General features: G+C 44.8%; 1 protein-coding gene across 2 annotated transcripts in view; it reads right to left on the bottom strand.

Moving 5' to 3' along the window:
• Window positions 1-13,047, bottom strand: part of HECW1 (HECT, C2 and WW domain containing E3 ubiquitin protein ligase 1) — a 452,340-nt gene that overhangs the window by 303,278 nt on the left and 136,015 nt on the right. For both annotated transcript variants that reach the window (XM_004739366.3, XM_045089534.1), the window contains exon 2: window positions 10,212-10,269. In XM_004739366.3, coding sequence (XP_004739423.1) covers window positions 10,212-10,238 — 27 coding nt within the window. In that variant the 5' untranslated portion in view covers window positions 10,239-10,269. The remainder of the gene's footprint in view (window positions 1-10,211; window positions 10,270-13,047) is intronic.

The raw sequence follows: 13,047 nt of genomic DNA, 5'->3' as shown, positions 1-13,047 counted from the left end.
AGTAGATAGCCAGTCATTATTCTTTCCTTGAAGACTCTCAAAATATTATGAGAGCCTACTACTGATCTAGAGTATGTGATAACATGAAGAACAATTGCCTAGAAATACAGGAGGTGGTTTGCAAGGTAAAGAGCAGTACACTTTAGATATTATGAAGATTGTTCTGGAAAAATGAACTAGAAAATATTAACTTGCTTTATTTTTCACACCCCTCCATGTTAAATAATGAGGTCATATTTTCTTGGAAGCAGATGACATTAGTTTTTATAATAAGAAAATCTCCCCTCCTTACCTCATTAACTATAATTCATATGTCAATTCCCCGGTAACCGTCCCTTCCTCAGGTACACTTCCTAAATCCCAGTTTAGGTAAATATCCCCCTTACATGCGTTCATAGAGCAATGTTCTTTTCCTTCTGAATGCCCATATGGGTTATGGTTTGAGTGAGTTTTCTCTTTCAGTAGACTCCATACAGCACAGCATCTGGCCCAGAGTGACCACTCTATAAATATTTATGAAGTAATGAATCTATAGTAAGAAAGTATCTGTAGCACCTCAGTTGTTTTCATTTCAAACTTCCTAGCTTGAAAGTAGGATTCCAGATGAGGAATCATCATAAATGGGTTAGCAATGTGGATTGCACTGGGCACACCTATTGGGCTTCTAGATGCCTAATTCTTTTTTTTTTTTTAAGATTTTATTTATTTATTTGACAGAGAGAGATCACAGGCAGACAGAGAGGCAGGCAGAGAGAGAGAGAGAGAGAGAGAGGGAAGCAGGCCCCCCACTGAGCAGATAGCCCAATGCAGGACTCGATCCCAGGACCCTGAGATCATGACCTGAGCCGAAGGCAGTGGCTTAACCCACTGAGCCACCCAGCCGCCCTACATGCCTAATTCTTAAATAATGTAGAATTGGGACACTAATTTTTAATCTATCATAACAATTAACCAAGACATTGTGCTCCCCTTCTTGACTTGCAATTACTCTTTTCACACACGGATGCTAAAAAAACAGAAATGGAATGAGTATACTGGACTGCCCAGTGAGTAATGAGAAAGTGACTTGAGAGAAAGTAATTCAAAATCCTTCCTCCTAGTGACACCACAGGGCCTTGGGGTGGACACAATTTTAGATAAAAGTTACAGTTGGTCCTGTGGTTTTCAAGAGAGTAGAGACTGGCCATTTCTCTGAGAGGTAGGACCAGCGCTGTCAGAGAGGGGAGGAGGGATGACAATTCAAAGCAGCTGGAGCTGAGAGGGCCCTGGGTCCCCACACACTCTCCTATATCATGTTCTGGCGAGCTGGAGGGGTGAACTCTCTGCCAAGGAAAAACAATGGTGGAGGAGGCAAGGAGCTTTTTGTCGAGGTTTCCAGGAGGGTGGTGTCAGTGGACTGTGTATTGACTTAATGTTTGATAGATATGCTCTCTAGTACATTCTGCAAAACTTCTTGACATAGCTTTCCAGTCGAAGTGTTTATTGGAGATTTCCAAGTGGGCTCGGAAAGTAGAAAAGTGCCACCTGGCAATACTTCATAAAACTAATTACCTTAGGGAATTCATGAAAAATTGCAGATACAAGTACTATAATATAGGGTTAGTGGACCATATCATATTTTCTTCTAATAATTACCAGAATCATGTTATTTTTCAGTTAAGTGGGCCTTTATTATTTTGCTCTCAGTGGTCATTGATTCTCCATTAAAAAAAAAAAAATCCTCTCTGGCCTCAGATTTGAAAAGACCTAAAAGTAAGACTAACTTAGCACTTGACTCAGGAAACAAAGATATTTCCCAGACAACTATTAATCTAACAACTGGTGGGGATTCATCAGCCCTCAACCAAAAAGATTTGCCAGGGAAACTTTCCTTAATATGAACTTTTAGGGACCCCTGGGTGGCTCAGTTGGCTAAGCTTCTGCCTTCGGCTCAGGTCATGATCCCAGAGTCCTGGGATTGAGCCCCGCATCAGACTCCCTGATCAGTGGGAAGCCTGCATCTCCCTCTCCCACTCTCCTTGCTTGTGTTCCCTCCCTCGCGGTCTCTCTCTCACTTTGTCAAATAAATAAATAAATCTTTAAAAAACAATGAGCTTTTAGTATAAAAACAGCAAACAGTTTCTATAGGGTTTGAAGGGTCCAAAGACCTGAGCCCCTTTGAGGTTGTGCAGTAAGCAGAGTTAAGCAAGCCCCTTGCTTCTCTGTGTCCTTATCCAGTGATGTTAAGATCACATGAGAGCTCTGTGCATCCCTTAAGATCAAACGGAATGTCAAGGGAGATGATGTACAGCAAAGCACCCGGAAAACTGAAAGTACAAGGTAAACATAAAACACCATCATTATTATTCCCTATGCTGTACTTTTTGCCCCCATGACTTGTTTATTTTATAACTGGAAGCTTGTTCCTCTTAGTATAATAGGTCAGCTATACTTCCATTAAAAATAAATGTAAAAACTTAAAATAGAACACCCAGAATTATTAAAAAGGAGGATTCATATCTGGTGCAGGCCTAGCAGACACCAGAATAAAATAATCCTATTTATTCTGACAATTTCTGTTACTGGGCTTCCACACTGATCCATATATAAAGTAAAGCTTCTATTTCAGAAAAAAGGATGCAGATCGGTGCCTATCCAGCAGGCCTGTAAGTGGAACCTACACCATCAACATCATCATCACCATCATCAGTGCTCCCACCACTGTCTTCCCCAGCACCTCGTTAAGAATCTATGATCCATCATCACTGTCATCCCCATCCCTATCATCACCCTCGCCATGATCACTACTTGTGTTGAACAGCTACTCTGTGTAAGGCATTTGACACAATCTTTGTCTTTGTGCTACCATTAAGTTCTCTAAAAAACCCACGTTACTGTCCTCCTTTGAGAAAAGGGGAGTTAGAGGCTCCATGAGGGGCCTGTGGTTCCCAAACTCAACTGGGCTTCAAAACGACCTGAAGATTTTTCAGAAATTAGATGCTTGCCTCTCAGCAGAAAGCTACTGAAGCAGTCTTCACTGGTGGATCCCAGGCAGCTGAAGATGTATTTCCAAGCCCTATGGAAGGTTCTATCTACTGAGCAGGGGAACTTGCAGAGGACCGGGCTGGTAACTTCCTCAAGGAACCTAGCTGTTGGCCACTGGACTCCCACGTCAGCTCTTAATCACTTTTCTGTCTCGCCTGACTGGTAATAACATCTTATTTAATTTAACAACCGTTTTTTAGGGACTTTAATTGCTTTTTCCACGTTCTACATCCTCCATTCAACTACACTGACAGATTGTTTTTTCCCTAATGACCATTAAGATGTTTTGATAAATACTTAGTTCCCAAGGACATTTTATATTGTGGTCAATGCTTAAAGGTCTACATGAATTTCCTGGGACACTTATTAAAATGGCAGATACTGAATTAGCATTTCCCGAATGGGCCTGGCAGTCTGCGTGTCTGAGCTTCCAGCTGATGCCAGAGTTGTTGGTTTCTGCATTGAGGCAGCTGCAACCCTGTGGTGGGTTCAAAGAGATCCACTCCCGAAAAATGAGCACAGGCCTGTGAGTGAGGGTCAAACTGCCCTTCACTGACAGGTATACTAACCAGGGCAAAATGTTGTAAAGGACACTCAGATGTGTGATTCTGACATGAGGAGGGACACGTGCAATAGGGGAGAGGGCATTGCCTAGCAAAGAATCTAGTATCCATCATGGATTTAAATGAAAATCACACATACTGATTGGGGGACCGCAAACATATGGTTATGACAATTATATACATTCAGAAATATCCAAACACTGGTTGAACCAGTTCAAACAAGGAGGAGGACACTCCTGAACGCTACCCTTCTTGGGAGGTGACATGAGGATCCCAGGGCATGTGACCCAGGAGCCTCAGGTCTAGCTCTTGGAATTCCTGTAGTCACACTCTGATGCCAGGTAACGAATGGCATCATACTATGGAAAGCCACACTGAAATGAAATAAATGGTAATTGGAACAAAGTAACATACTTGGGTTAATTGCATTTTGGAGAAGAGAAAGTCCGGGAAGGTTTCGGTGGACTGAATTGATAAAGGACAAAAGATGAAATAACAAAAGAATGGGCTTGAGTTTTAATTAGGCAGGAGTGTAATGGGACCCATAACTCCAAGAGCTTCTTAGTTACTTAGACCTGCAACTGTCATGAGTGAAAGAAGTGTAAATCATTGAGTCCCCTGCTCTGCCGGGCTATGTGAGATCCTGTGTGAAGGGTAAGATCCCCAGCACCCATCCAGGAAGCAAGGCTCCCTCGTAGTCCCTCGTATACCACCGCTCTGAGCATTGCACGACTGGCATCAAAATGGGCTGGAGCAGGGGTTGCCTTGAGAGGCCAGCAGGAGGTGAGCAAAGTGGAAACAATGACAATCTGAAGGTCATACGCCCCCTGATTTAACAGGGACTGCCTCCCTCAGCTCCCAACAATTGCTGCCAAGCACACGTGGACCAGATACTGTAAGAACTATTGATTTTTTTTTTCAAAAGAAGCTCAGACTTTGAATTTTTATATCAAATTGTCTGTTTTTTTCAATAAATTCATCAATAGAATCAAACCCTTCCTCAATAAAAAACCAACAACAACTATAAAAAAAAATGCAGCCCAATAAAATAATCTTGCGAGGAAGGATAGCAGTGATGACTTGATAACTTCTGGGTTAAATTTTTAAGCAAGTTCAGAGATAACATGAGTTTTTGGAGATGATACCCAAAGCTGGGGTACAATGGCAAAGCAGGCAATGCGAGGTGTCCCCGGGTCCTCTCTTCTCTACCTTCTCTACCCTTATCTACCTAACCTTACCCTGCTCTCTCTTTCTTCGTAGAACGTCCCAATTCCTGACATCATACTGTATACTTACTTTAATTTCTGAAAAACCCCCTCCCACAACTAGGTAGAAATCCCCATGAGGGCAGGAGCCTATTTGTTCACGACCATGTCTCCAACACAACTGTGTCTGGTACACAGTAGGTGCTCAATAAACAGTTGCCAAATTAATAATGCATGATGGGTCCATATCTCCATCTCCATCATCCAAATCAGAATGAGTCTGTGTCTTAGGACCCTTATCCTAGGGTCTGATATCTAACAACTAACAGTTCATGAGGCCAGAGTGACATGGGTAATTTATATCCAAAACTTTTACAGAGAATAAAATACTCCAAAATCCTATTTCTACTTTATGGGGGAAAAAACCCCAAAAATCTGCAAGAGACAAAAGAAAATAGATATCCTTTCTTGGTATAGTATATATTTGGCCGTGATCACTCACATACTGACTTATTGTTTGAAATCATGTAAAACACGACTCTTCGCTAAGAAAGCATAACTAAGCCAGACAGACCCAGAACCAACATCTGCTGACACACAGTGCTGGACTCAGACAGCAGCAGGATCCCAGCAATGCTGTGTTCTCTAAGAACTCGGCACGATGCAAATGGGCATAAGGGTATAAAAAAGCAGTATGAAGGGACTTCTAGTTCTTGCTGAAAAAGAAGATTCAGGTTCTAAATCCAGCACTTCCAAGAAGAGAGGCGTCTCATTTGGGGCTACATATAAAGCCGGCACTCCCTTGTTTGAACAAAACCACTCACTACACGCTACTTCAAAAGCAAAGCTCCAGACAATTAGCTACACACGCATGTTTCCAGCCACCTGCTGTCTGAGGAAAACAGCTCTGCAATGTGCATGCCCTAGTTTCAACCGATCTTTAAGTTGCACACAAAAGCGCTCTTCCCTTACCTGTCTCCTTTTCTCAAGCTGAGTCCACAAAAGAGCCTAGAAATAACTAGAAATACACTTCCCTTTAAGTGAGAGAAAAATATGTTTAAAGGACAGCCCAGACCTTGGATAAAAGCACTTACTTTGAAAGAACAGGACAGATCATGTATTCAAAACAAGACACCTTCTAAAGGGCAGACCAAGAGGATGTTCAATGCCACAGCCTTGCTCTGTGCTGGAGGCTCTGGTCCTGCTGGGCATGGTGGACAGAGTTGAGCCTGCGTGGCCCGTTCTGCTGGGACTGCTGCGTCAGATGACGCTCAGAACAATTATTGGGACAGGCTGTGAGCAAGTCAGCAGGAGAGTTTTATTTCTGGCCTGAGATTGCTGCTTCCTAATGAGAAAATACCGGTAGCAGAGCTCCTCCCTGGTATCAGAGCGAGCCAACGCTCCCCAGGTGATCTGGGTTCTGAGCGAGATGAGGAGGGGGTGCCCATCCTGTGTTGGGGGGCAGAGGGCAAGTAGCCCCTGAAGGAGACCTCCTCTGTCAGGTCAGAGCCCTTCTAGGTTCACCTAAGGATACTGGTCTCCTTGATGTAGTCCCTTGACTCTGCCAAGGGCATGACTCAGCTCACCCATTAGCAGTGCGAGATACACAATTTCTCTCTCATAGCCCAGTAAAGCTGAATTCAAGGCACTGAGTGGAGAACAGCTGTGGGGAAAGCCTGGTGGTCCCCAACTCAGTGAGGTCTAGAGTTTGTGGCTTCACGTGCAGGGAGCTTCAGAGCTTCTCTACTAGTTATTTCTATCCAGTGGCTCGGGGCTTCGGAACCTGCAGTCTATGAGGGGGAGAGGGATGGGAGAGGTGGAGGAGGAGGGGAAGGAGTGAGCGGTGGATCTTTCAGTTCAGTTCCCAAGCCAATAAATGAAGAGAATTCAAGATTCTCTTTGGCTGGTTTTCTACTGGTGTCAAGATGAACCATTGTGGGATGGACTTCAAGGCCTTTGATGACTGTCCATTTATGCCTGAATGACTATAACTGAAAAGCAAGACAGAGATATGGTGGCTATTTAGGGAAGCTGGCTGTGGGCTTCAGATGCCCAAGGATCCCCACCTCTGTCTACTAACACATTCTAGATACAGAACTCACCTCCAGGAAGTGATGGTGTGGGGAGAGGATGTAGGAAACTTTGGGATCATTTTCAGTTTGGAAGACTTTTTGACAAAAACACTAAAGTTAGGAAGACATACAATTTCTTTCTGTCATACAGAGATTGAGGTCAAGGAGGATGAAGAGACAAGGAACATTCTGTTTCAGGAGGGGTGTATGGTCTCGGGCAGACGTGAAGCTGGGTGGGGCAGAGGTTGACCCCATGGATCCCTTGAGTCCTACCCTCTGAATGATCTGGGATGGTGCACAACCTCTCTGGACTTCACTTCCTACATGAGGAGTTTTTAAGATCCCTCAAATCTTCATGCCCTGTTCTACCAAGCCCTGGCTTCTAGCACATGCCCTCACACAGAGAGAAGTCTAATGAGCCAAGTTTGTCTCCCTCTTTTTTCCGTTCCCCCCTCTCCCTCTACAGAAGACAGAGATTTCCTGCAAAGACCCCATCTTCATTCTGCCTCCAGCTGCTTCTGACCAAATTCTGAAAAGCCCAGAACCGATTTTTTATGAAGTCTCTGGAGTATGTGGCAAACAATGGCGCTAAGGACTCATTGTTTCCAGCTGCCAACTCCTCCAGGGACCCCACAGTTTACAGGGTGTGGTCGCGGTCTTCTTACAGTGCTCCGAGCTCAGTGGGGCTCCAAGTGCCTGGCCGTTCCCCACCCAACATGGGTGTTTCTGAACCCTCAGGCTTTGCTCCCAAGGGTCCCCCTGGGGTGGTGGAGACCGTCAGGCTGAAGGCCCCAACCAGTTTTCCTTCCTCTCTCCTTTCACAAGTGTTACTTCTCTCTTGCACAACCAGTATCTATGCCCTGGGGGACCCGACAGACACACAGAAGCTAATCATTGCAACACATAAACCCTAATGTTTGTTTGCTTTTCCAAAATGGACCTTTTACAGGCTTTAGGAAGCCTGTCTTTGAGCAACAAGATCCTCTCTCTAGCATGAAGATCTGCAGTATAGATTTAGGTTCTATTCTCATTCACAGACACAGAGAGGTTTAATTCCCATCAGTTTTGGCCACTAGTTCTTAACCAGGGGTGCATATAAGAATCACCCCCGAGACTTTTACAAATGCAGATGACTGGGCTCCACACACAAAGCTATACTTACTGATCTGAGACCTATCCCTGGTTGAGAATCCCTGGTCTCAGTATGAAATTCCCCCTTATTGGGGCTTCTTCTAGAGATTAGCATTCATCCTGCTCAGGATCATTCCAGAACCTGAAAAGTATATCTGCATAAAATGGTCAGATATCTGCATTAGTCTTCTCTCGTTCATCTCCAGATTTTTTTTTTTTTTTTAATAAATCCAGCTAGTAATGCAGACTTCTTCTGGACCATGGTGAATCTTCTGGGAAAGTATTACAGAAAGGCATAGGAAACCTTGGGATTATTTTCAGTTTTGAAGGTCTCAACAAAATACACATTAGTAATGGGGCTGTAACATTTCCTTTATGATGCAATTTGGGACAAGGAGTTTTGCACTGACTTTCCACAGAAACTGGGGATAAGGTTGTTTCTAGTGTCATTGTTGTGTAGGAAGTTGGGGTTATGCTTATATTTCACAAAGTAAGTGCTTTGGGAACATAAGTCTGATCTCTGTCTTCTCCCTCCTGTTAATCAGGTAGCGCTCACTTCCATGAATGTCAAGGGAGAATAGATGGACAGCGTGTTTCTTGGATTGCTGAATAAAATCCCTTGAGATTATCTGTGTACCCACTTAGCTTTGTAGTTGCAGTCAAGGCAAAGTTTGTAACTTTCCAAGATACCAGTCCTGAAAAGAGGCAAGTGAGAACATTCTTCCAGAAGGTTAAATGTATCCAAAAGGTATTTTTAAGTCCTCCTATTGTATCTTTCTAGCCAAAGAGAAAATTTCAAAAAGTCTCAGGGGAATGTAAACAGACAGGAGTGCTGTGTGTTGGGAAAAGCATTCTCCTAAAGAAAGTTGAACCTTCCCGGAGGGGGAAGTCTAGTGGATGCGTAGCGGAGCAAACTCAGAGAAATAAAGGGGCTGCTGACGGCACAACAAACTGGGAAACAGAGTAAGAAAAGAAAAGTTTAACATTTAAAGTAAAACATTTAAAGTCACTGCCCTCGGATTGTCCCTGCACATTTGGCAGCATGGGATTACCTACTAAGTTAATGCTTCCTGAACACAATACATAAAGTGCTCATTCCCTAAGCGCGTTACTCTGAACTTCCTAATTCAGACAGCTCCCTCGTGGGTGAGTTGGAGGCAGTGCTGGGGGTGGAAGAGGGACCCGAGTGTGAGGACTGCCTTCCTTCTGAGAGCTGATGAATGCCGAGATGCTCACTGAACATCTCAGGGCTCTGCTCTCCTTCCTGCAGGGCTAGTTCACGGATTAGCTGAATATGTACGTAGATATGCTTAGTACATTTGCAAAGTACTATGCAGATGGGAGCTTTTCATTTCTTTCAGACAAAAGCCTCATTTACAGGTTGCCACACTAGGGCCTGTGGGTGGAGATGCCAGCTCAGATAGGCAGGTCCCTCCCTGCTCCTCACTTACCCACCCAGAGACTCACCAGTGATACGGCCCTTCATGCCCAGTTCCCTCAAAAATAAGATGGGGATGACGGTCATACCTACCTCTTCAGATTGTTGTGGGGAGAGAGGATTCATGCAGCAAAAGATTCTAACACAGATCATGACACACAGCGTCCACTAATGTGAACTATGATTATTACAAACCAGGGCTGTCCCCGACAGCTGTAAAGCTGTGATATACAGGAAGCAGGAGACGTGGCAGGAAGTCTGCAGGGACCCGGGAAAAGCTCTTCCAGGGAAAGCCCCCCCCATCCCTAGCTACAAGAGACCCCCTCCAATGAACTAGCAACCTCCTGGTGGGTGGTCTGACCGAGTGAGCCAGAGAAACCGCGGCTCTAGTCTCCGTGTGAATTTCAGCGCATTCACATCAGCCGTAGGTAGTTCCCGACAGCCCCGCAGAGTTCTCTGCTATCATTTTGGAAGGGCCATCCCAGAGTGCTTGTTTCTAGGTATCAATTCACTTGTGACAACTGTAGGTTCACATCACACAAGGGAAACTTGACATGCAAAAAAACATCATCTCGAAATGGAGCACGGTCGATAGGGGTGGATGCAGGGGGCAGGGGAGGGACGGGTGATGGATCTCAGATGTCAGAGCTGCCCGTGGAGAACTCCTGGGCCGGGCGGCCATGGTGGGCGGTGGGCTGAGGCACATTCCATTATGAGCGGAGTGGGTTTATAATGGAATGACATGGATGGGTTCTTAGAATCAGAAAAACACACTGACCTTCACACTACACAGGTGCAGCAGCATAATGACCCACCACGTGTACGCGCATCAATTCCTGGGGAAAAGGCCAACGAGGTTAACTCAGCGTGTATCCCGAGCAAACAAAACCAGCGACATTACCCGAAAGAAGGACGTCGTGCCCGCCACCCCCATTGAGATATTTGGCTTGGGTGATCCCCAGGTGAATGGAAAAATCACACGAGGATCAAAATCATTCTCGTGATGTGGACCCAAGGTAGCAAGCCACGTTATTTTGCGGCATGGGTCATTTGATTTAGATTTTAAAATTTACAGTCAAGGAATAAGAATCATGGGACTAGGGGGAAATTTTTTTTTTTTTCTTTTCAGGAAACAAGGATTTGGTGTGGGGTTTGTGGGGAGGAGATGGGAAAACTTCCTAAATGCATCTTCAGACATGCCCCACTTACCAGATTCCCTCAAGCACAAAGGAACCAGAGCTACAGTTAAACTGCTGGAAATATCACTGACTCATCTCAGCGCACTCACTCAGATGTGAATACTGTCCTTTGCGTCGCCAGGAGAGTATTACCCCAAATAACAATCCCTGGCCACACCATCTGCATTTCAGTACAGCAAAACCAGGTCCAAAATTAGGAACTTAGAGGAGAGACACCAGACACGGGAAAATTGCTGGTGGTGTTTCCACCAGGGTCCTATTAATCCCTGTACCACTCTGGAGTTCATGAGTCTTTACTCTGGTAAAACTCCTCTTCCTTGGAAGTTGAAGTTGCTATGGAAGGAATCAATATGGTTGCACTCCAGAAAAAAGGGGTATATGATATCGGCTTTCCAAAAATCCCAGTGAAACCTGAAGCTTTGCTGACAGATGGGTTTGTGTAAGAAACAAGTTGCAAGCTTGCATTCTGAATGTACAGATGATATTCTCATCCCTGATCTGAGCAGATTTGCACAGGGGATGGAGAATTGAAGGTCCATGTGCTTGGCTCCTGCTTTGTGCCCTTCCTCCCCATTCTGGACACCATCTGTGGCATTCATATCTTTCCCTATGGTGGCCACTGTCTTCCCAGCTGCTCCTCAGGTTGCCCCAGCCCTGCCCCATATGCAGGCTCTTCCTCCCTCACCTTTTCCATGTTGGAGGGCTTCAGACCCTCCTATATTCCCATCCATGGCCTCAATTACTATCAGAGCACTGACAATTCCCAAATTCCCATGACAACTCAGAGCTCTCATCTGAACTCCAAACCAACATCCACTGGGGCTTCTTATGGCCCAAAGACAGTACAAAAAGAAGTTGGGATCTTTATCCTCGAACCCAAAGCCCAGAGTCAGTGACGGCTGTTTACCCACTGGGTCTCCCTGTCAGTAACTTTGTTTTCCCTGTTAGTACCTTTTGCTACTACTTTTTAACCATTCTAGAATCCATTGCTTCTCATCATTTCTACTCCTTCATCATGACCCAAGTGTCCTTCCTACCTAATCTCAGTTAACCCAAACCTATCTCCCCACCCTCTGTGTGCCCTATATATACTCTATACAACAGGTAGGATGCTTTTTATAAAAGGACATCAGACTGTGGCTCTTCTTTGTTTCCATAGCTGCACACTTCCTTTAGGCTAAAGCTGAAGACAGGTCGAGATATTTCATATGAGCGTGAAAAATGGATCTGGGCCTCCTGCCCGCCTCTTTACACCCCACATGTGACACCCCAGCCACTCGGGGAGCTATGCTGTCTTCAGAGACACTTGCTTCTCTTTTTCTTGGAGATGTCAGGACACGGCCCTCTCTGTCTGAAACATGCTTCCCTCAGTCCCCTTCCACAGCCTTTAGTCCCTGGTCTCCTGGGCTCCCCAGCCAGTGCAGGTGCTCCGGGACAACACCCACTACTTGTTTTTGGATTTTCCAAAATAATTCTAAAGAACTATTTGTTTAACATTTGTCTTGTGAAGCCAACACAAAGTTCTCTGGGAGCTCGGCTGCCATCCTCAGTACTAAGCACAGGTCTGGTCGAAGGGCTTAACTTAACCATGTTCAGTGAGAATTGGATGGATGAAAGAATTGCTGAATGACGAGGACTGACTGTTTATGTCCTTGAGCAACTCACGGTCTAGACTTTAGAAGATAGGAAAGAAGCCTCTTGGTACACCTGTCCCAAGCCAAATGTTGATCCAATTAATCAAACGTGCATATGCACGTTAGAAGAGTAAGCAGAACAGGAAAAAAGACCATTCAAATCACACATTCCTGATTTAGCAATTAACCTGGGAGAATACTGGTATATTTTACTTTACAGTTTACTTTCCTTTTTTTTGTTGTTAAACAATTTCTTCATAGTTTAGCTGTAAAACTTGACACTGGCCAAGAAGAATGAGAGCAGAATGGAGAGTTTATAAACAAAGTAGGGATTAAAAAGGATCCAGCTCTAGATTCCAAAATCTCATGCCACCCCACCAACCAGAACCTGGATGGCACCTCTTCCATCAGGAATAGGTTGAAACCCAAGGAAGTTAAGGAATGAAAAGAGGACCAGGTGCCTGTCTATAGGAACGCAACCGGAAAAGTGCCCTACCCTTTGCTTTTGGCCCATCTAAGCTTACAAATCCACCAGGCTCTTCAAAGTATTTAACTAGAGGAAACCCCAACAAGAAAGCGCAACTGGCAGTATTGGGGATCGACACAGTTGTACCTTGAAAGTAACCCGAGATTACACAATTCTTCCTTCAAATGCACGAGCATTTATATGCAGTTTTATCAATTTCTTCTACTGCACTTGAGGGGCTCTGATCCTTGGGGGGACTCTCAGAGCGCCCTGCACAGGGCAGTGGGGAAACTAAGCAGGAAGGATGCTTCTGGA

Source organism: Mustela putorius, unplaced genomic scaffold (genome assembly GCF_011764305.1).
Source record: "Mustela putorius furo isolate JIRA1106 unplaced genomic scaffold, ASM1176430v1.1 tig00003845_pilon_pilon_pilon, whole genome shotgun sequence".
In the NCBI taxonomy this organism is placed as follows: domain Eukaryota; kingdom Metazoa; phylum Chordata; class Mammalia; order Carnivora; family Mustelidae; genus Mustela; species Mustela putorius.
This window is presented reverse-complemented; position numbering and strand designations above follow the sequence as displayed.